General features: G+C 37.6%; 1 protein-coding gene across 1 annotated transcript; it reads right to left on the reverse strand.

Moving 5' to 3' along the window:
- Positions 1-2,533: 2,533 nt before the first annotated feature.
- RTL4 (retrotransposon Gag like 4) lies at positions 2,534-3,463 on the reverse strand. The gene is given in 6 exon segments (XM_066250446.1): positions 2,534-2,647; positions 2,650-2,858; positions 2,861-2,962; positions 2,965-3,046; positions 3,048-3,196; positions 3,199-3,463. Coding segments are annotated over 6 exon segments (921 nt in total).
- Between the last annotated feature and the right edge of the window lie 20,396 nt (positions 3,464-23,859).

Raw genomic sequence — 23,859 nt, forward strand, 5'->3', positions numbered from 1 at the left:
ATTCTGAAAACACATTTATATAACTCTCTTTAGAGTAAGTAATGAATTAATTCTAGTTGAATGGATGGTGCCACTATAAAAAATTTAAAGTGGTAAATAAAATGGTTATTATTTAGTAGGCAGAAAAGCATTATCTCAACATCCTATTTATATGCTCAGTCTCACTGTTGGATTCTATTACATAGAACACAAGAGGTCCTTGGTTAGAAATTTCTCAGTAAGTGCCTTCTTAAAGTGAGAGATGAATTGAAGGTAATAGCTCAGTATTAGTTATCTATTCTGGGAGGATATTAAATATGACTATTTCTTGGGGAAGAAGTTAATTTTGCTACAGAAGAAAGGTCTAAACAAGAAACAGAATGGCATATCTTTGTAAGAGGGCACACAATGATAAACTATGTCCCTAAAATAAGGAAAGATTAGTGATGAAGGCAATTGAATGTTGTATTCCAGACACATACTGGAGTTGCTAAGGAAAGTGACTAGAGGCCATTGGGTTAGTCCTTTATTACAGAATTGGTGGTGTTAGATTAGGATACCTCCACGTAATTCTAGAGTGACTTGAATTTCAAATAGATCTGCCTGTTAGAGGATCTCATATAATCCTAGTACTCCAATGGGAATTTCTTGGAACAACTGGGATATGAACATTCAAGTATCCTTATTGTGAGAGTATGTGGAGTAAAGTGGAAGTATAGCAAGCTACTGATAAAGGAGACCCCTTGTGAATGCAAGTAAGGATTGGTAGAGAGGTTAGTGAGGTACTGATAGACAAAAAGATCTGTCAGTTAATGTTAGAGAATGAGAGTTGTAAGATCATAGCTGGGTTTAAGTATTGCCAATGTTAGCATAATTCTTAAGGAACAAGGCTAAAGTAAATTGCACTTAATGTTCTGAGAGGCCTTGATAGCTGTTAGGATAAATGGAATTACCAATCTTTCTTCAGGAGATCCATTATGGGGAAAGATATTAGTACCAAAAAGCAGGGAACAGAGGACTGGTAATTACCAGAGAACACTAATCATAACTGGATATTCTTAACATTTTAGGGAGTTGTACCTCTACAGCATAGTAATACTTTTATTCAGAAGCACTAAGAATCTGTACAGGCTTGAAGGGAGTTATACCACTTAGCAGGGCCTGTATTTGGTACTCAGATGACATTTTCCAGTCATTGATAGTGACTATAATTTTAAGCATCTATGCACTAAATTATTGGTTTTACTTCCTTGTGTAAACTTTGGTTCTTGGGTCTATTTGAACCAGTTTTCTGATTAGTACTGTCCAGTACATACTTAGCCTTATTCTCCATCTAGTTGAGAGCTAATGTGTGTCAAGAATACAACACAGGCAATCCAAGCCCTACTTTTTGAGTTTTGTGTACAGATGGAGTTGATATATATGCCCCAGAATTCTTTAGATGAGATGGTTAAGAATGTTACCTGTCACTAATTATTCTTTAAGATCCTCAGCCAGACAAGGGTTTCCAGAGGTGGTGCATAACAGTAGAGCTTAACATTAATGGGCTGCAATCCTTGATGTTGACCATACTGAGGCCCATAAAGTAAGAAAGCACTGCAAGGCCTGACCCTCAATCTTCAGTGCAAGTACTTACCTAAGGCAGCAAAGACATGCTGTAGACATACTAATTATGATGAGACACATTCCCCAACTCTCACTAACTACTTGTCAGAAGTCATTACCCTAAATCATTTTGACTTGTCCATAAGACACACAGAAACCTAAAGTGGGTTGTTGACAAAGAAGAAAGTGAGCTGGGATTGGTAGGGCTTGGCTAAAAATTTGTACATGCCTGAAGGGCTAGCCCTTGACGAAATGGACTGACAGTTCCAGGCGGTGTTTAAATGGCCATACTGTCTGGTTTGTCAATAGCCAAGAGATCCAGTATCTTGAGTAAGCAGAAGTCTTTAAAATATAACAAAATACATAGTTATATGGAAGGGTGCCAGAGCTGTGTTTCCATGAAAATTGGTTTGTGTTGAAACTTAATTCTAGTCATCAGGTGCAGAGGGAGCTAATCTTTAGTGGGAAAGTATTGGTAGGATATTAAAATTTTATTAAGACATCAGTCTAGAGTCCTAAACCAACAGGGGACAATGAAGGTGAAGGTAAAAGGGCTAGGCTCAATCTTAGGGACAGAAGACTTAAGCCAGGAACTTCAAACCAGATATTACTTACCCTTTGGTGGGACTGGAGCTCCCAATGTATTGCTAAAGTTGTTTTTATTGGCAAAGACTGGTCAGAGTTTTTCATGGAGGGATTCAGTATCCTTGGGGAATTAGTCCCAACTGCAGAAAAGTATCTATGAATTGTTTTCATCATTGTTGGGTTAGGTTTGGTGACAGGTCTCCAAATAAAAAAAATCTAATTATTTAAATTTCCAGAAGCACATGAGTTCATGACTGTGTAAAGTGGTATCACAGTTTCCCAATCTGTATTTTCAGTGTTAGTGCAGGATATAAATCAGTAAGGCTAGAGGAAAGATTCAGAAAGTGACCAACCTAGACTCCTCTTATTGGCAAGGTAGGTTATTTATTCTTGCTGTAGCTTGAGATAATTTGACAAAGCAATCTCTTCTGAAGTGACCGGCCTGGCTATGGTAGAGGCACAACTGAGTTTCTTGCTGGTATTTCTTGCTCATTTGTCTGGAGTGAGAAGTGGTTGGCTTCCCTGAAACTGTGTAAGCTCTTTTCTGGATGATGCATATGTGGGGCTGGAGATGGTTTGGTGGTGGGTCAAGGAAGCCAGCATTGGGAGCTGGGCCTGTGATTGTAAGAGCTCTGGTCTGTCACTATGTTTCCTGTCCAACTGAATACACTGTGTGATCAGGTCTGGGACATATTTGTGCCACTTACTTCATCCTGAATGAGGTCAGCTAGTCCCTATTGCAAGTGATCACACTGATTGGTTTTATTACAGCTTAAATTTTGAGCAAGAACTAAAAAGAAGTAGCATCCTGCTGAGAGGAGTTATCTCCTTTGTCCAATTTAGCATTTACAAGAGGGTTCATTTCCAATTTTTTTTGACTCACCAAATGATTGCTGGAACACAAGAACAAAGTTCTCATATTACTTCAACAGAGCACTCTGATCAAACCTAGATATAACCCCACAACCTTCCATCTGCTGAAATATGTAATAAAAAAAAACTTGACTTGGGTGGGCATCATGTATAGATTAGGGATCTTGAGAATTGTCAAGTAGTCAGTCACCTGAACTAGAAACCCTGAGAGATTGGCAGGGTCACCATGAAACTGGAAAAGATTCTTAATTGAGCAAGGTAAAGGTATCAGTGGGGTGGTCAGGATCACAATGACTTGTTCCCTCAGAGTAGCATTCTCCTCAATCAGATGCAGTACTTGTGCCTGCAGAATCATATTCTCCACCCAAAGAGAGGAATGATTTACCTGCAAGGTAGATGATGATTCTGTATGTTTCTCCATTATGTCTTCTGAAACTAAGTAGAATTGAGTACCAGTCCTGGTGTCTAATGGTCAGACAGTGGGTTTACTTAATGATCAAAGAGACAGTGACATGAGCAAGTAGCCAAAACTGTTAGTTGTGAAGTCACTAGAGGATGCTAAGAGCAGAGTTGAAGAGATGCCAAAAATTACCGTCCACTATTGAACGTTGCTTCTTCTTTATGGAGAATGTCAATGTTTTTCCGATTCTAAAAAATAAATTACCTTAGGACACATTAGAGGATTTTTAATTAAAAAGATAAATACAAAAGGTACGGTAGATTTCTCTCCCCAGACCCCTCCCTTTTATTTTATCTATTTTTTTTTTTTCTGAAGCTGGAAACGGGGAGAGACAGTCAGACAGACTCCCGCATGCGCCCGACCGGGATCCACCCGGCACGCCCACCAGGGGCGACGCTCTGCCCACCAGGGGCCGATGCTCTGCCCCTCCGGGGCATCGCTCTGCCATGACCAGAGCCACTTTAGCGCCTGGGGTAGAGGCCAAGGAGCCATCCCCAGCGCCCGGGCCATCTTTGCTCCAATGGAGCCTTGGCTGCGGGAAGGGAAGAGAGAGACAGAGAGGAAGGAGGGGTTGGGGGTGGAGAAGCAGATGGGCGCTTCTCCTATGTGCCCTGGCCGGGAATCGAACCCGGGTCCCCCAGCCCGACGCTCTACTGCTGAGCCAACCGGCCAGGGCCCCTCCCTTTTAATATAGGTGCAATTTGTCCTCAGATTAAGTCTTTGTTTTTAAGTATCTTTCTTTATTAGTGTATCAAAAATTTTATAATCCATAGTGATCTTAACAGATCATCTATGTCCAATTCATAATTTCACAATTGAGAAAACAGAGACCAAGAGAGGTAAAACTGTTTGCCCAAGGTAACACAACTATATAAAATTAGAGCTGGCATGCTCACCAGGACTGCTATCCAAAACAGCCCTTCCTCCAAGACCACAGATATACTCATTTGCATACACTATTTGAAAATGGCGATGTACCTTATGACCCAGCAATCCCTCTACTGGGTATATACCCCAAAAACTCAGAAACATTGATACGTAAAGACACATGCAGCCCCATGTTCATTGCAGCATTGTTCACAGTGGCCAGGACATGGAAACAACCAAAAAGCCCATCAATAGATGACTGGATAAAGAAGATGTGGCGCATATACACTATGGAATACTACTCAGCCATAAGAAATGATGACATCGGATCATTTACAGCAAAATGGTGGGATCTTGATAACATGATACGAAGTGAAATAAGTAAATCAGAAAAAAACAGGAACTGCATTATTCCATACGTAAGTGGGACATAAAAATGAAACTAAGAGACATTGATAAGAGTGTGGTGGTTACGGGGGGAGGGGGGAAAGGGAGAGGGAAAGGGGGAGGGGGAGGGGCACAAAGAAAACTAGATAGAAGGTGACAGAGGACAATCTGACTTTGGGTGATGGGTATGCAACATAATTGAAAGACAAGATAACCTGGACTTGTTGATCTTTGAATATATGTAACCTGATTTATTGATGTCGCCCCATTAAAAAAATAAAATTGTAATTAAAAAAAAAAAAAGAAAATGGCGATGCTTCATTCCCCTTGCTACACAAAATATGATATGGGAAGCAGCAGAATTGACATCACCAAGGTGGTTGCTGGATATGCAGACTCTCAGATCTCACTTAAGACTTATTGAATTAGTATTCTACTCTAAAAAGATTCCTCAGGTGGTTCAAGTAGGAATTGAACTTTGAGAAGAGCTGCTGTAGATTAGAGAACACTTACCACAAATTGTAATAATCACAGGTTAGTCTTGACCCTCAGTGCCCTAATCATAGCCTTGATTGCTTTGGAGATCTGATTGCTTTGGTGGTAGTTAATTCATTTTTTCCCTGGCTTTCTAGTTTCTTTGGTTGCTAGGGAAATGATGAAGACATCACAGGCAAGATGAAGTGGTGAAGTTCAGAACTTAGAAAATAAGAACTTTTGTTTTTTTTTTTAGTGAGAGAGAGAGAAAAAGAGGGACAGATAGGGGCAGAAGGACAGTAAGAGGGAGAGATGAGAAGCATGAATTCTTTGTTGTGGCACCTTAGTTGTTCATTGATTGCTTTTTCATATGTGCATTGACCAAGGGGGCTCCAGCTGAGCCAGTGAGCCTTTGCTCAAGCTAGCAACCTTTGGGCTCAAGCCAGCAACCATGGGTCATATTTTGATCCCATGCTCAAGTCAGCAACCCTGAGCTCAAGCTGGTGAGCCTGTGCTCAAGGCAGATGAGCCCATGCTTAAGCCGGTGACCTCAGGGTTTCAAACTTGGATCCTCTGAATCCTAGGTCGATTCTCTATCCATTGCACCATGGCCTGGTGAGGCAGAACAAAATTTCTTAAAATTATAAAGCTCAAAATGTTCTGCAGTCCTCCCTGCATTAATAACAAAAATAAAACAACTAGTAAAAGTTAAAATCCCCAAACATGTGGTATATAAATTGAGTTATTCTGCAGTGTAATTACTCTCATTGCCTTTTTCTTGTGTAGCATAGCATTTAAATGTATTTAAATTGGTGATTGGTGGGCAAAACTGTGCATCATTGAATTTATGAGTTGATTCCCTAGGTTTTATTTGATGGCTCCTCCTCCCTAGAGCTATGAAAGAAGTTATTATAAGAATAAAATAGTGTAAGATTGGAGGCTAGAAACTTATCCAAATACTAGAATCAATTAGTTAGATGAATTTGAAAAACTTATTTGGGTTTCAATGTCTATTTAATCTAATGAAGTTTGCTGTCTTGTCTACCTCAGTAGGTTATTGTGAATCTCAGTGATATAATAAATAAATGCTCCAAGTGGCCAAGAAAAAAAAAGAGAGACATTTGTTTCCAAGATTGTTCTAATGCAGCTGAACAGTGCCAATGGTGAGGCTTTACTCTTATCTCATATTGCCAAATTAGTGCGATACTGTCATATCTTCTTTTCTTTTTTCCTTTTTATATATTACCTTTCTAAAATCTCCTGATTTACCTTTCAGAAATCTTCAACTTTCTAGATTTCTATCCATGAGTTTATTCCTGCCAATCCAGCCTTGTGTCAACTGATAACTAACATGTAAATTAGTTAATGAGTGTTAATGATCAGTCTTTTTAAGAGCATTCACTTTTTCCTCAACTAATGTGTATAAAAATAAACTTGGTTTTGATCCCTAGCAATTCTTATTCAATAGGTTTGTGGTGGATGCCAGGATTCTGTACTTTAACAAACTGCCCAGCATATTTCTGATGATGGTGATCCCTGTGGTAAAAGCCACTCAGACAAACCTCAAGGAGTAAAGCAATATTAGTAACATTTCAGAGAAGGAGGGATGGAAAGGGGATATCTTTGAAGGTAGTAGATTGTATCTCACATGACATAGAATAGGTGGTGGCCTATTCCACCTGCACATAAACCCAAAAGAACCCACACAATCCTTCACAACTGTTCCTCTCTCCCAGGCAGTAGAGTGCAAGAATTGAGCCTGTAGGTTCTGGAATGATACTGATCTGCATCCAAATCCTGGTCTAACCAAAAGTTGTGTGATTCAGGGCAAGTTATTTAATCTCTCTGAGAATTAATATTCTAACTTTAAAATGGTAATGAATTTAATACCTGTCCTATAGTGACCTGAAGATTACATTAGATGAAAAGAGATTACCACAGCTTTGTGCAGATGGCAAGTGCTCCAAAAACATTAGTTATCATTATTCTAGATCTACAGTTTGTTATTTGACTTTGTTTTAGAATTTAATTTTTGTTGTTTTCAATTTTAGAAAAGTAATACAGAGTATGTACGTTTCTTACATAACACTCCTAGAGGTGTCTGGGAAAACATTCCATAATTAGGTCATTAACAGTTTTGTGTGAGAAAAAAAAAGTCTAAATGTTTATAGTAAAGGATATCAAGACTAAATTTATGTCAGTTGACGTCAGGTTTTGCTGCCAAATGAGTTTTAGCACCAAATTAATGAAAAAACAAACAAATAAACAAAACTAATAGCTTCCATTTTACAAAAATTTGATTTTAGAATTGAAGATAAGAGATTGTGAACCTCTATCAAATTCTCCTCTTCCTCCTCCTCCTCCTTCTCCTTTGTTGTTGCAAAGGTATGGTTATAATTTTTCTCTTTCTGTCCCTAGAGTTGGACCTTTTTCTTCACCCTCAAAAGTTCCAGAATCTCTATAGAAGTATCCCGTTTCTTTACAGAATTATGTATTCTGAGTGACAGGACATCTAATTTTTCTAATCATTTACACTGGTAAAACACTCACTAATAGTATAAGCATTAGCCCAAATGCAAACTATACAACAGCACTGTTGTGAATGGTGACTACTTAATCTTGCAAAGAAAATCTACTTTGTCTTATTATTGGAAATATCTCTTGTATTAGTGGTCAATGACCTTCTATTAGATTTTCCAAGCAGACCATTTCAGTCTGGATGAGTTCCAGACTCCAGGCTTGAGAAGATAAAGCGGAGAAATAGCTGGAGCCTCAAACGCATAGGCTTGAGTTATCAGACAAGTGAGCTTAGAACAGGTCTGACACAGAATTGCAAATTCTTAAGCATTTATTTAATTGGTGTGGGTTTCAACTACAAGAACAACACAAAAATAAGTTTATTAAACTATTGGAGGACATTTTGGGGGCTGTGTTTAGTTTGACTCTAACACATGGTTAACAGCCTCCTCACATATAAAACTAATTCACTCTGGAGTTCCCTGGGATCCCAACTGGAGAAGGACTTGCAGATATTGCTGCTTTTAGGAGAGCTTTGTGAATTTGCACTGCTTCATGTTCAAACAGTTCTGCATAACCATTGGAGAAGAAGCTTTGACTTAGGCTCATAGAACTACCCAGAGCAGTTACATTCTTACTATTGAGTGCCAGACCTTCTAAAAAATGCTATAACCATAGAAGCTCAACTAAGACATAACCCTCAAAATAGAATTGGACTTGTCTGGAGACTTGGGTGTGACCCTAGCTTTCCTACCATCTAGACTGACAACCTAGGGCAAGTCACATTCCTTTCTGGATCAGAGTCTGGATTTGTACAGTGAAGTGACTGTTTCTCAAATTTTATCACACATAAGAAATTCTATTTCATGAAGGTTGCAGGAGACCCAGGAATCTGAATTTTTATGGGCATCACAAATGATTCTGTGGTAAGAGGTACTCAGGATTTACCTTGGGAATATTAGGTGATTTATAATACAGAGCTTCAACATTTGTTAAAAGTTCTCAAATTTCAAGGTATATTAAAATCCCCCAGGAGTTTAACATGCAGATTCTTGGTGCACATCGTTAGATACTGTGATTCAATGGATTTGAAATGAGATCAACTAATATGCATTTTAATTAAACTCTGCAGATGATTCTGATGTAGATGTTTCCCTGACAATGCATGGCCTGTGGTGGCATGGTGGATAAAGTGTCGACCTAGAATGTGGAGGTTGCAGGTTTGAAATCTTAGGCTTACCTGGTCAAGACACATATGTGAGTTAATGCTTCCTGCTTCTTCCCCTATCCCCCTCTCTCTCTGTCTCTCTCTCTCTTCCTCTCTCTCTCTCAAATAAATAATAAAATCTTTTAAAAATTAAAAGAAGTTTCCCTGACAATACTTTAGAGAAATGCTGTTACATACAGTCATCCCTCATTATCTGTGGGGTATTGGTCCTAAGATTCACTGAAGATAGCAAAATCCACAGTTGCTTAAGTCTCATATAAAAAAGTATAATATTTGCATATAATCTATATTTACATATAGGTTACAGCAGAGTATGCCTACATATCACTTCGTTTGCTTGGATTCACCACAGTGCTTGGCACATGGCAAATTCAAGTTTTGCTTTTCGGAAATTTCTGGGATTTAGGAAATATATATCAGATTTAAAAACCTGTGGATATGGAGGACTGACTGTATTCTCAAAAATCACTTTCTGTTTCAGCACTATTTACAGTTTTTGAAAGTAAAAAAATATTTGGCTCTAAATGTAGCCTCTGAAGTGTGTAATATGTAGATTGCTTCTTCCCAAAGCTCTGAATAAAGCCACATGATCACCTCTACAAAGTGTACTAATGTAGGCCTGGCCCAGGCATCTGAAATATAGGTGGTCTGGGGGCAACCACCTATATTTTGAGTACAACAATTGAGCTGACCTTGCTCTCAGAACACTGTGGTGCCTGCTGGATGTTATGCACTGCCTTGCTCTGCTCTGCCTGTGAATGAGGTATCATTATCTATCCCCATTATCTCCATTATCAGAGACAGATCGACCCAGGTAGGGTCAATTTGGTCATTTCTATGACTCACACCTCATTTGTTCTTTAAGCGGCAACCTTCATCTGGCTCAGTTGGATCCATGGCACTGTCTGTAAAGATAAATGTATCCTGAACAGTCTCTACAAGTATTCCCTGTCACAGTTTCCCAGTTTTTCTTTCCAATGTGTGTAACTCTTTTAAAGAGTCATACTTGCTCCATCAGCCCTCGTGTCCATGGGATAATTTAACATTCTTAAGGTCCTGTTTATCAGTCTTCTCCATTACTTACTTTGATTCTTTTTTGTGTGTGTGACAGAGACAGAGAAAGAGAGAAAGAGAGAGGGACAGATAGAGACAGACAGACAGGAAGGGAAAGAGATGAGAAGCATCAATTTTTAGTTGCACCTCCTTAGTCTCCTTAGTTTTTTATTGATTGTTTTCTCATATGTACCTTAACCAAAGGGCTACAGCCAAGCCAGTGACCTTTGGGCTCAAGCCAGCAACCATGGATGGGGTCATGTTTATTAACCCATGCTCAAGCCGGTGACCCCGCTTTCAAGCTGGTGACCCCGCACTCAAGCCAGATGAACCCGCTCTCAAGCTGGCAACCTCATGGTTTCAAACCTGGGTCCTCTGTGTCCCCGTCCGATGCTCTATCAACTGCGCCACCACCTGGTCAGGCCTAATCTTGATTCTTTTGCCTGTTGTCTCTGCTGGCAGTCATGTCACATGCCTGGATGATTCTTCTCAATCACCAGCCAAAATCATGACCAATGACATGGTCCCAACAGCATATGACACAGTCACACCATTCTTGTCTCTCAATACAGCAAAGACTAAGGCCCAGAAGAAACAATTGACTTTCTATAAGAAGGAAAGGATCTGGATGTGGGATGGAGGTCAAGATGATTAGCTACTAGGCAGGTAACATATTACTATGGTTGAACAAAGAGCATACAGAGTCAGGTGAAAATCCCAAAGATAGACTCCATTGACTCTTTTCTATACTTAACTCAGGTCCTGAGGAGTTCCAACATTATATATGGGTCGTAAAATTATGATTTCTGTGAAAGTAGCCAAGTTCTGGAGGTTTGTTAACCTCGAAGATCAAGTGTGCTGTTACTTACAGTTCACAAGTTATGTTGTGATATATGGCAGATAACTTTTGTAGCAGGATTAAGTCTAAGTCTCATTTCAAACCTGTGAGTCTTGAAGAAATGGTGGGCCTCTGATACATTGTAAATTCAGTTTTCATTTGTATTTGATAAGAATGGAAAAGACAAATGATAAGATTTTTTTTTTCTGAAGTTGGAAATGGGGAGGCAGTCAGACAAACTCCCACATCTGCCCAACCGGGATCCAACCAGCATGCCCACCAGGGGGTGATGCTCTGCCCATCTGGAGCATTGCTCTGTTGCAACCAGAGCCATTCTAGTGCCTGAGGCAGAGGCCACAGAGCCATCCTCAGCGCTCTGGCCAACTTTGCTCCAATGGAGCCTTGGCTGCGGGAGGGGAAGAGAGAGAGAGAGGAAAGAGAGGGGGGAGGGGTGGAGAAACAAATGGGTGCTTCTCCTGTGTGCCCTGGCTGAGAATCAAACCCAGGACTCCTGCATGCCAGGCTGACGCTCTACCACTAAGCTAACTGGCCAGGGCCAAGATTTTATTTTTTAATGGTAGAATAATGTTTCATAGTATATATGTATATATGTGAGTATATATATATATATATAATATATTACATATATATATATATATATATTACATCTTCTTTATTCACTTGTTTATTGATGGACACTGAGTTTGGTTCCATATCTTGGTTATTGTAAATAATGCTGCAATGAACATAGGGATACATACACCTTTTCAAATGAGTGTTTTGAATTTCTTCTGATAAATAACCAAAAGTAGGATTGCTAGGTAACATCATAATCCCATTTCATGGGTGAAACTTGAGGGTATTATGTTAAGTGAAATAAGTCAAACAGAAAAATATAAACACCATATAATTTCACTTATATGTGGAAACTATAGAGGAAAATAAACAATAACAAAAAAACAGAAACAGACTCATAGATACAGACAATAAACTGATGGTTGACAGGTGGGAGGAGTGTTGGGGAACTGGGTGAAAAAGGTGAAAGGATTAAGGCATATAAATTGGCAGTTATAAAATAGTCACAAGAGTGTAAAGTATAGCATATGGAATATAGTCAGTATTATTATAATAATTATGTATGGTATCAGGGGTTCTAGACTTATTTGGGAACATGTCATAAGTTATACAAATGTCTAACTGTTATTCTGTACACCTGAAACTAATATAATATTATGTCAACTGTATTAAAAATAAAATATAAAATTAAAAAATAGAGAAGACAACTTCTGTTTACATTTGGTTTTACCATACATTTTGTGGGTCCTTTGGGGAAATACTACTTATGATTTCTTGAGTACCTAATTTACACAAGTTTACGTACCCTGGTACTGGCTGTCTAGAACTATATTTAAAAGAATTCTGGGCCTTTGGCTGTCCTCACCGGTAGAATGTTGAGAAGGATTTTCAATGTTTGCCATGGGCTCTGGAGAAATAAAAGCAACATACTGAGCATGTATTTACCAGTTCTCTGCCAGACCATATAATCTACATAGCATTCTTTTGAAGTAGGTATCATGATTTGTAGTTTACCCATAAGGAAACCAAGTTCTTACCTCCACTTCCAAACATGCAATTATTCCCACTCCCTACTTTCAATCTTTCTCTTTTTTCTCACCTAAAATACATTTCTCTTTCTCCTCATGTCCAGTTAAAGTTCAGCCTCTTCAATGCAGCCTCCTCTGAGTATTCAGGCATGTACTGACTTCTCCATTCTCTGAGCTGTGGAAGGACACATGGCTGTATGCTCCTTCTGGGAGGAAGCCTCTTTCCTTTGAACTCCTATAATACCTCTCAAAGGGCAGGTGTTATGGGCCTTATTTAAATAAATATCTGTTGATAAATACACTAAGATGGCAAGGCCTAGGGGAAGGATAATAAAAAAAATCCCTACTAGTAGTCTGAGGTTAAAATTGTGATAAGAAAAATAAGACATGGAATCCAGGTATAAAAATTTTATGAAAATATGAGAATATTAAGTAAGCAAACAAGGGAATGGAGTCTCATTAGAAGTGGCCTGGGCTTGAGGAAAAGGCCAGCAGGCATTGGTGGTACCAGTTTTGGGTTTTTAATTTCCCTATCTTCTCTCTTTTCTTAAGCTCTATAAATTCAGTGATATATATATATATATATATATCACTGAATTAAATATATATATACTTAATATATATTTAATATATATTAAATACACATAATAAATATATAATTAAATATATAATTTAATTAATTAAATACATATATTTGATTGATTGATTAATTAATTTTGTGATCATGATCAAATGATGAGGTCTGAACAAGACTTCTATATTACTTCTAGGTTCAAGAAAGCAGTCTGGGAAAGTTATTTTCATAATAGAATATGCACCTTGCCATGTTCTTCAAAAACAATGTGGTGATATATTTTAAATTGGGACTATCCCAATAAAGCTATCATTATACTCATCTAATCACTATCTAATCAATATGTAATCATATTAAAAGAGAAACTGAAAAGGAATAATTAGGTTCCCATTCCCATTGAGCTTCACTGTCTATTTGTACAGTGGTTTAAATTTCTTCAAAACCACTTTAATGTTTATTATTTCATTCAGTCTTGACCTCAATTTTGCCATTTCTCAGGCTGGAGAACCAAGGAATTAAAATATCAGGTCATATTAAGGGACAAGGGGAAAGTTTGAAACAGATATAACTGCCTCTAAAGGATGCTCATGTGGAACTCTTTTTCTCAGAGACAAGGAAGGAGCTATCTGAAGATGCATTTAGGAAGGTGGAGTGGAGATGGAATAAGCAGCTCCATGAAGTAAGTTATGAGTTGCACATGAATGGAAGAATATAAGCAAAGTAAGGATTCCTTCCTGGTGGGAAGTTAATGTAGAGACTCCAGAAATCAGATACAGGAGAGGTATCATAAAGATGATCAAAGCTGTAGATTCTATAACTTGCTTGAGCATACAGCTAAAATATGGGTAATGACATTGACTGTTAGTTGTATGCTATCTAAAAATCTGATCCTCAGATCCATACTATCTAGTATCTCATTCTCAGAATCATGCTATCTAAAATCTGACCCTCAGATCCATAGAATCTGATCTCAGATCCATTTGGATCTTACCCACTTTGCCCATCTACGTCAAACTCTGATTCCTGGAGGAGACTCAGTGGTGAATATACAGTGGGACTTGTTTATCAATTTGAGGACTTAACTTCGTTTCTTTGTCCATTCTCAATGTCCCCATCATTTCAAACAGTACATGCTGCTTCAAGTAAACAATTAGAGAAAGAGTAGAATTCTGATCTGAAGATCTCATATGATCATAAAATGAGCACTTTAAGTTTGAAATGGAAGGTCTTCTGCATTTGTGTTCCCTTCTGCCTCTTTCATCTTTAATCCACTTAGTGCAATTCACTTAATGTTGAATACCACTTGTAACTGGTGAGCAGACAGAACCTTGCCCACTTAGATTTAAACTTTAAACTTTTTTTTTCTTTGCTAGGTTCCTATGGTGAGTAGGCCACCTGTGCCCCTGGTCAAAGTGAAGAAAACTTAATGAAATAAACTTAGTATTATAGCATGTTTCTCAATTACAAGAAGCCTTGTAATGGCCACAGATTAGAAAGAAGTTCCAACTTTAGAGATGAAGAATTTGAGGCTTAGGAAATGAAAAATGATTTGGATCATGTTTATAACTTTATTTGCTAAGTTTCATTCTGATGACCTTTCCAGTTAGCCTTTATTTCCCCCTCCCAGCTTTGACTATGACTGAATGAGCAATACAGGGATTATAAAGTATGGAGTAGCAGAATTTTTGTCATTCAATCATTGGTAATATTCCACATATATGCAGAGTATTTTATGTGATCTAAGTAATCTCTTAACTGTCTCATTTATCATTTTGATAAACTATGAAGTAGCATGGCCTATATTCAACAATCTACCCAACAGATAAAGTAAGAGTTTTCTAAACACATACAACTTTTTAGTATTAGATCAAGGACTAGAATTCTCAACTCTTGCTCTTAATAACACTATGTCCTCAAAGTAGCTGGAAGCTGTGGGGAAAATATGGCTTTCAAATTCAGTCTAAATTTAGACTAAAATTCCAATCTGAATTCAAATCATTGCTGTGAGATCTTGGGCAAATTACCTCTCTGAGCCTTAAATTCTATATCTGTTAAATATGTATTATAAGATAACTATGATGAATTAAGATACTATACATAAAGTTCTTGGTATCCAATAAACATTAATAATAGAAACCACTGATAGTATCTCATTTTCTGCAGATATTGGAAGGTTACCACCAAAATACTTCTTCCAAGCTCCAGTTTCCTTCTAGAGATTCTTAGAGAAGTGATTCTACCCAAGTTCCTGATGTGAAGTCAGTGGCTTAAACTAAATGATTTAGTATATAATCTGCCTAGTGTTTCTCCTTTGTAACATTCATATCACATGTAATTGATTATTAAAGGTCTATTTTCCCTACTAAACTATGAACTAATCAATACAGGAATCATCTAATTTCAGTTTTGTATCCCCCAGAGCCTAGCACACTTTTTTACACATAAAGGTGCTCAGTAATTCCTTGTTGAATTTATAATATCTGCCCATGGCAGCTATAATAATTAGATATTAGCAAAGGTAGTATTACTGTTACTAAAGGATGTTACTATATTTGTTCTATTATTCTTCCCTGATGAGAGTGAAAATCCCAACCCGGCTTCAGAACATCTCAATATATTTTTGTATTACAGATGCCTGAGTTAACCAAACACAAATATAGATAAAAACTTGTGTCAGTCAAACCAATGGTGAGGAGGCTAATATCCCAGCCCTAGACCAAGCCAGATCAGTGAGAAGCCTTGGGGACATTTGTAAATGTATTGTGCCTGGATAAATGGGTCATTTAGTTTGTGGCTACACTCTAAGAAAAGTTTCAGTGCTGACTGGTTAGCTCATTTGGTGAGAGTGTTGTCTTGATAAGCCAGGGTTGCAGGTTCAATCTTTGGTCAGGGCACATACAAGAATCAATGAATGAGTGCACGAATAAGTGGAACAACAAATTGATATTTCTCTCTCCCTCTCTTTCTTTCTCTATCCCTTCTTTTCTTTCTCAAATTAAAAAAAAATGAGTTTCAGATTAGGTCAGGCCCTAGGTCAAGACAATTATCTAGCAGACTAATAACAAAAGCAAATGCAAATAATCTAGACAAGAGTTGTTTAAAGATATAATATTTTCAAGCACTCTTAAGTGAAAATTGAAGAATTACTTATGTGTTGTGTCCCAAGCATAATTAGGCCATAGTTTGGGCAATAGTTCAGATTTTGGGGACTGTGAGAATACAAAGTATGAAGAGGTGAGATGCTCCAACATTCCAAGTGGCAGCAACAACCTTAGTTCTAAGTACTTTCTGCTAGTGTTCTCTATTTTCTTTGGCTGAAATTTCCCAACCTTCTGATGCTGAGGCAGATAGGGGTGATAAAGCTTTTGGATCTGCCATTTGAGAGCTGTGTAACCTCAGACAAGGTAATTTTTGTTTTTTGTTTGTTTGTTTGTTTGTTTTTATATTTTTCTAAAGTGAGAAGTGGGGAGGCAGAGAGACAGAATCTCGCACGTGCCTGACTGGGACCCACCCAGCATGCCCACTAGGGGGACGATGCTCTGCCCATTTGGGCCATTGCTCTGTTGCAACTGGAGCCATTCTAGCACCTGAGGTGGAGGCCATGTAGCCATCCTCAGTGCCCTGGCCAACTTTGCTCCAGTGGAGCCTTGGCTGCGAAAGGGCAAGAAAGAGAAAGGAGAGGGAGAAGGGTGGAGAAGCAGATGAGTGCTTCTGCTGTGTGCCTTGACCAGGAATCAAACCCAGGATTTCCACATACTGGGCTGATGCTCTACCACTGAGAAAACTAGCCAGGGTCAAGTTAATCTTTTTGAGTATAATATTCTTTATCATAAAATGGGGCTAATAATATTCATTACAGAGGACTCTTTAATTTTTATGTAATTATTTTATTTTTATTTTAAATTGAATTTTATTGGGTGACACTGGTTAATATAATTATACAGGTTTCAGCTGCCCAATTCTACAACACATATTGTGTGTTAAGCGCCACCTAAGTCAAGTCTTTGTCCATCACCATTTATCCTCCCATACTCTCCTCTACCTCCGTCATGTAATGAATCTTGATTTAATGTCCATTTATAGGTAAGGTACTGTTTTCGGAACTAGAATTATTGAGGTAATGCATGCAAACTGCTTTTCTGAACACCTGGCTTTTAATAATCACTGAACAATAATACCTATTATTCTAATAGCCTGAGATATAAGGATGTGATGGTCAAGAGCCCAGGCACTGGAATCAGACTTGAGTTGTAGCTCTAGCTCAAAGTATTAGCTCTATGTATGAGGCATAAAAACTTGGGCAAGTTTTTAACCTCACACACATTAATTTATTCCCCTAAAAAATAAATAATAACAATCATAACTGTTTTATAAGTTTGGGAAGATCAAGCAAGAGTGAATATGAACATTACAGCTAGTATTCTCATCTCTGAGGGCTAATGATTCAGGACTAAAATAGATATAGTTGGATCAAAAATAATAAGCCTTTCAAGAAAAGTGACTCAAACTGCTTGAAATTTGCCTAGAGAAAAAAGAAAAGGAAATGGAAAAATTATTGTTAGAGGGCTAATAACTCCTATGACATGTAAAGTATGTATGGCAGGGAAATAATGGTAAGTGACAAGCAGATAGCTCCCTTTCTTACATCTATCAGAGGTGATAAAATGCTGTCATTGTATTTATGGCCTTTGCTTACAGTAGATTTAAAATGATTTTTTTTGCAAAGCATTTCTCTCTTGAACCTCAGATTTCAGCAAAGCCATATCTACTTTTCTCATTTTGCTAATAGATCAGGTTTGTTTGTTTGTTTTTTATAAGGATTAGCTTTCTTAATCATGTTTTTGTTTTTTTTAAATAAGGATTAGCTCTTTTAACATATTTGTGTTTCTATGTTATTGACAACCTCTGCATTCAGGCTGTTGTTGCCACTGGCACTTGGAGTAAGCAAAGCATAACTGGGAATGCAAAGGGACCAGCAGTAACATGATTCTTCAGAAAGCTGGCCTCTGCCTGGCATCTAAAAAATCAGGGGATATATTGGAAGTAATAATTATACACAATAAAATTCATCAATTTAAAATATACATTTAATGAGTTTTGACAAATATATACATCTCTGTAACTACTACCACATTTGATATATAGACTATTTCCATCACCTCAAAAATTCTGTCATATTCTTTTGTAGTTAATTCTCTTCTCCCTGGTCTTAGGCAACAATTTATTTGTTTTCTATTGATATAAATGCATTTTCTGTACATTTGATGTAAATGTAATCATATAATATATGATCTTTTGTGACTGGCTTCTTTTAATAAATGTAATATTTTTGAGATTTATCCATGTTGTATCATGATTCAATAATTAATTCCTTTTTGTTGCCAAAAAATATTATAATGTGTGAATGCACCATATCTTTTTTTTTCTTCTTGGAGAACATTTGGGTTGTTTCCAGTTTCGGTAATTATAAAAATAAATCTGCTATAAAACATTCATGTACATGTCTCTGTGCATATATATATATATATATATATATATATATATTTATTTCCCTTGAATTAAATGCCTAGGATTGGGTCATGTGCTTAGAATGAAAAATAAGTGGTTATACCATTTTTACATTTTCACCAGCAGTGTATAAATGTTTCAGTCATATACCTTTGCCATCACTTCGCATTGTCAGTCTTTTAAATTTTATTTGTATCAGTTTTTAGAGAAACTCCTCAAGGGCTATGAGCCATTTGATTTTTCATCTATTGACTACTCACTATCATCCCTATCCCCACAGCTTTTGACAAATATTGTAAAAAAAAAAAAAATGGGAAAAGAAGCTTCATTGGTAGTATGAAACCAGGTAAGCTGCCTTTACCTATATTGAGAGTCTTCAGGAGAAAAAGAGACTAATTATATGAAGAAGAAACGCCAGTAGTGTGGGAATTTCAAGGAAGCAAATTTGAGTTTCCTATAGCATCGGGTTTTCTAAAGTTTAGAACTTCCTAACAATACAGCACACTTCACTAAAAAAAGGAACTTCTTATCATTGAAGGTATTCAAGTAATAAATGGATAAACATTACAGAATATTTGTAGGGATATTCTGAAGCACATACATGTACCAGGTAAATGTTGTATGGATGTCAAATATTTTTATGAAAATATAAAGTAAACAATATTGAAATTTTGTGATGATGTTTTTTTCAGTTTTCTGAATTTTCACTTGATTTCAGACTAAGCCCCTATGCTTAATGCCCTGGTACCACAAATGACTGTAAATCAATCCTCTCTAGAGTAACCTGAAAGCTTCTTTTTCCCAGAGTTTCTGACTGGTAGTACAGTCTCCAAATAAGAAACACTAATGGTAGAATTTCAGCCAAAGCAACGGCCAGTGAGTAAGATGCTTCACTAGAATTTCTTGACTGCCAGCATTCACATTATACATAGTGACTAGATTATCATCCAATCTACCTACTGGTTAATAATGTAGGACTTGAGAGAAGTCAAATGAAAGAAAGCAAAACTTGCAAATATAATTTTCATTTCAGGACAATGAATGAGGACTAACAAACTCTTCAACTTAGATTCACATCCACATAGACATGACTATCAAAAATTGTCCATCTGTCAACTCCTTTTTTGTATCCAATACCCTTTAGCACTGACATGGTGGTACTCTAGGTTTTTAGAATACTGCTTACATAGACTGACAGCTTTCTTAAATATACATTCATTAAGAGTGATGTATCTTGTATTCATCTTCATACTTTAAATGTCTGTAAGACTGTCAAGTCTTCCTGTATTTTGTAAGAATGTATCACTACAAAGGAAACTGGTTGTACCTTGCTACCAGGCATCAGTGATTTAGACTACAGGGAGACCCTGAAAAGCTGTGCCAGAGTAAAATATCCCCTTCTTCATAAAAAATTAACCAAGAAAGAAATAAGATAAGATTGCATCAAGAAAATATTCATTTAGATTTGGAAATGAACTTGTGTACATGAGTGAACAAAAATAAAAAGAAATAATTATACAGAGCAATGGCTATATACCAGCCATGAAATGAATTTGAGTTAATCTATAGTGAAGGCAATGCACCAGTGGCTTCAAGTGTATTTGTTATAGATAGTGGTAACTGTATTGAGGGTACTTTTTTGTGGTCCATGATAGTTTTCATTATCTCCCAATATACTGAAATTTGCTGGTTTCAGGACTCAGAGTTTAATAATCCCTCTCATTGGTCTTACCATTGAACAAAGAACAAGTGGCATGGAACAAAACGTCTCAGTTCAGTGTAATTGAATGGGTCCACTAGTTCCATCAACAAATTAGTTAGAAAGAAACTTTTGCTCAAAATTCTGTGTAGTTAAGAATGGCAACCAGCTAATTATGAATTAAAAGAAATTTAGTGATTGAACCCAGGGAAATCTCTAAGATTTAAGGTTATGATATAGCAGGAATCAAGAGGGACAAAGACACCCAGACAACTTGATGAAGGAAGTAGGACTTTAATAGCTGGCAGATCACATGGAGCTTATAGCACCAAAGACATGAGATCCCTGAAGTTAGATTTCTTACATTTTATATACCTTCACAGCTTTAGCTTTCTTTTTTTTTTCTTTTTTGTATTTTTCTGAAGCTGGAAACGGGGAGAGACAGACAGACTCCCGCATGCGCCCCACCGGGATCCACCCAGCACGCCCACCAGGGGAGATGCTCTGCCCACCAGGGGGCGATGCTCTGCCCCTCTGGGGCGTTGCTCTGCCGTGACCAGAGCCACTCTAGCGCCTGGGGCAGTGGCCAAGGAGCCATCCCCAGCGCCCGGGCCATCTTTGCTCCAATGGAGCCTCGGCTGTGGGAGGGTAAGAGAGAGACAGAGAGGAAGGAGGGGGGGGTGGAGAAGCAAATGGGCTCTTCTCCTATGTGCCCTGGCTGGGAATCGGACCCGGGTCCCCCGCACGCCAGGCTGATGCTCTACCGCTGAGCCAACCGGCCAGGGCCTACAGCTTTAGCTTTCATGTGACAAATGTCTGATTTCTATGGCTTCTTTGTTTTCAGGGCTATGTCACTTTTGTGTCTCCAGAAGATGAGGGGGTAAGAGATGAGTTTGGAGGGACTGTCCTTGACTATCACATTACTCATTCTTCTTGGTACTGAAAGTTTATTTCAAGGAACTGATAACAAGAAAGGTCTACAGCTGTGGTTTGTTATTTTTCAAACTTTTCTGTCTGCCCTTGTTCCCTCAGTCCTGAACACTGAGGTCACAGGCTGGAGCATAAGACCCCAGACATTGCAGGACCCCTTCATCTACATTCTTCTGGATTTCCTCCCTCAATGACCGTAAATCAGCTTGTGTTCATAAAGATGAGTAAGAGATTTAAAAAGACAAAAATAATCTTTGAAAAATGATAAAAAAAGGTACACAACTGTCACAGATCCATGGGCTTTTTGTACCTGTTTAACAATAGGCATGATGTTAAAAGAAAAAATATCTGATGGACATGGTTTCCATACTTATTTGGAGTTGAATATTGTACTCCCTTTACATCATTAATTTTATTTAATTGTGAAATTAAACCATGAAGGCATTCTTAACCTCATTTTTTTTTCTGAAGTTGGAAACGGGGAGACAGTCAGACAGACTCCCGCATGCACCCGACCGGGATCCACCCAGCATGCCCACCAGGGGGCGATACTCTGCCCATCTGGGACGTTGCTCTGTTGCAACCAGAGCCATTCTAGTGTCCGAGCAAAGGCCATGGAGCCATCCTCAACACCCGGGCCCACTTTGCTCCAATGGAGCCTCGGCTGCAGGAGGGGAAGAGAGAGACAGAGAGGAAGGAGAGGGGGAGGGGTGGAGAAGCAGATGGGCGCTTCTCCTGTGTGCCCTGGCCGGGAATCGAACCCGGGACTCCTGCGCTCCAGGCTGACGCTCTACCGCTGAGCCCACTGGCCAGGGCCCTTAATCTTATTTTAATGATGAAGAAATTGAACCTAAAAGATTGCTTGACTTGCACAAGATCTGACAATAAGCAGCAGAATCAAGATTCAAACCCAAGTCTGTCTGACACAAAAGCCTATATTCTTGACTAATTATGCTGAACTCCATGGTTGAGATAATCTTGTAACAAATATGCTGAAGTTGAGAGAAGCATCAATGTTTTAATTGGTGGAAACCCTTGAGTTTCTAAATTGTTTCCTTAGCATCCTTCTATTCATTGTCTATCATTCAATTGTTTTCTGTTGTTGTTGTTTTTTTCACCAGGGCAAGGATATAGAAAGTTGAGATGACTAAAATATTAAAGTAATAAGAACCAATGAACAATATAAATTTGGAGGATTTTCTGTGGAATTTGTTCATCATCTACATGTATTACAATTAATACGCGACATACATTGATTGTTCTTGTTATAGATGTAAAATCAAAAGGATAGACTATCCATTATTGGTATCAAACACCCTTAACACCAGTCCAATATATCTTATTTAATAGGCTATACTATGACTTCCACTGGAGCTCCAGGTTGACTGACGCTTTTGTCTTAGTAGTGAAGAAGTAGTTCATGCAGTACAATTAATGATTAAGGCCTTTGTTGTTTCTAGCAGATGAATGGGACAGACTGAATGTTTTGTTAAACAATGGAGTTTTGGTTATACTTTGAAAATCTGGGGTGTTATAAAAGCCAGTGGAAATTTATTTTGGAAGTCCAATAATGGAAAAAAGTCTTCCTATTTTCACAATTAGAGGAAAAGTGATTTTTTGAGACTGCCAAGGCATTCTCTGGTTATTCCACATCTACAATCAGTTTCTATAAATACACATATTATAACAGAACAACAAATCACATTTCCAATTAGAAACACAATTCTGTGTTCATGAGAAGACTGGTAATTTTCTGAGACCTATTGACTTTTTCCAAAAATAATATGATTTAGTCTTTAACTCCCATGTTCATAGTTGAGAAGATGAGGGCCTGGCCCTTTCAATTATTAAGTTTTTTTTTTCATTGTTAGGTGGAGGTTAAAGTTATTTTCTTCAAATATCTATTACTTCTCTCATTCTGTCTTACCTTCATATTTTCTCATTAAACATCCCTAGCAAATCATCTCTGATAAAGAAGAAATGAAGCAAAGTTAATTTAGAACAGACTTCTGCCATGATACACGTAATAAAATACCATGAAAAGTTTGAACATACTCTTTGAAAAATATTCTCTTTAAAAGGGTAAAAGAGGAATAATGCGTGTATGTTTGAATTTAATAACTTAATGAATTATGATATCTTTAAGATAAAAAGCCTTAAAAAATTTTAAAAGCCTTTCTTAATGTTTTGTCAGTAGTTCTCAAAATAATATTTCTTGGCTCATTGTGGATTCCTTCTAGTCTCCTCCTCAAATCGAATTTTCTTTCATCCCCCTTTTTGGCAACTTTTGATCTTTCTGTTTTCCTTCCACATCTATCTCTCCTACTGAAATTGAGCTTGAATCCAAGGGAAGCCAATTACTGGAGATGTGTCATGAGGGTATGGGGGTTTGTTAGCAATCACTTCTTTAAAACTTGTTTTTCTTACAAAATACATTTTTAAAATATAAAGATATTCTCTGAAAAGAGTGCAATGTTATTTCTTAACACTTTCAAGGAGATAAGAATAACTGCACAAAATTTGCAACATAAATTGTGAACAATCACACAGAGGCTCCAAACACCTGGAACTGTTTCCATTAGAAAAAAAATTGAATGGATACGTAGCTGATACAAAATCTGAGTATGTTATGAGGAAGAATTCAAACATGTGCAAGGAATTGTGAGTATTGTAGAATT

This window comes from Saccopteryx bilineata, chromosome X (assembly GCF_036850765.1).
Source record: "Saccopteryx bilineata isolate mSacBil1 chromosome X, mSacBil1_pri_phased_curated, whole genome shotgun sequence".
Lineage (NCBI taxonomy): Eukaryota > Metazoa > Chordata > Mammalia > Chiroptera > Emballonuridae > Saccopteryx > Saccopteryx bilineata.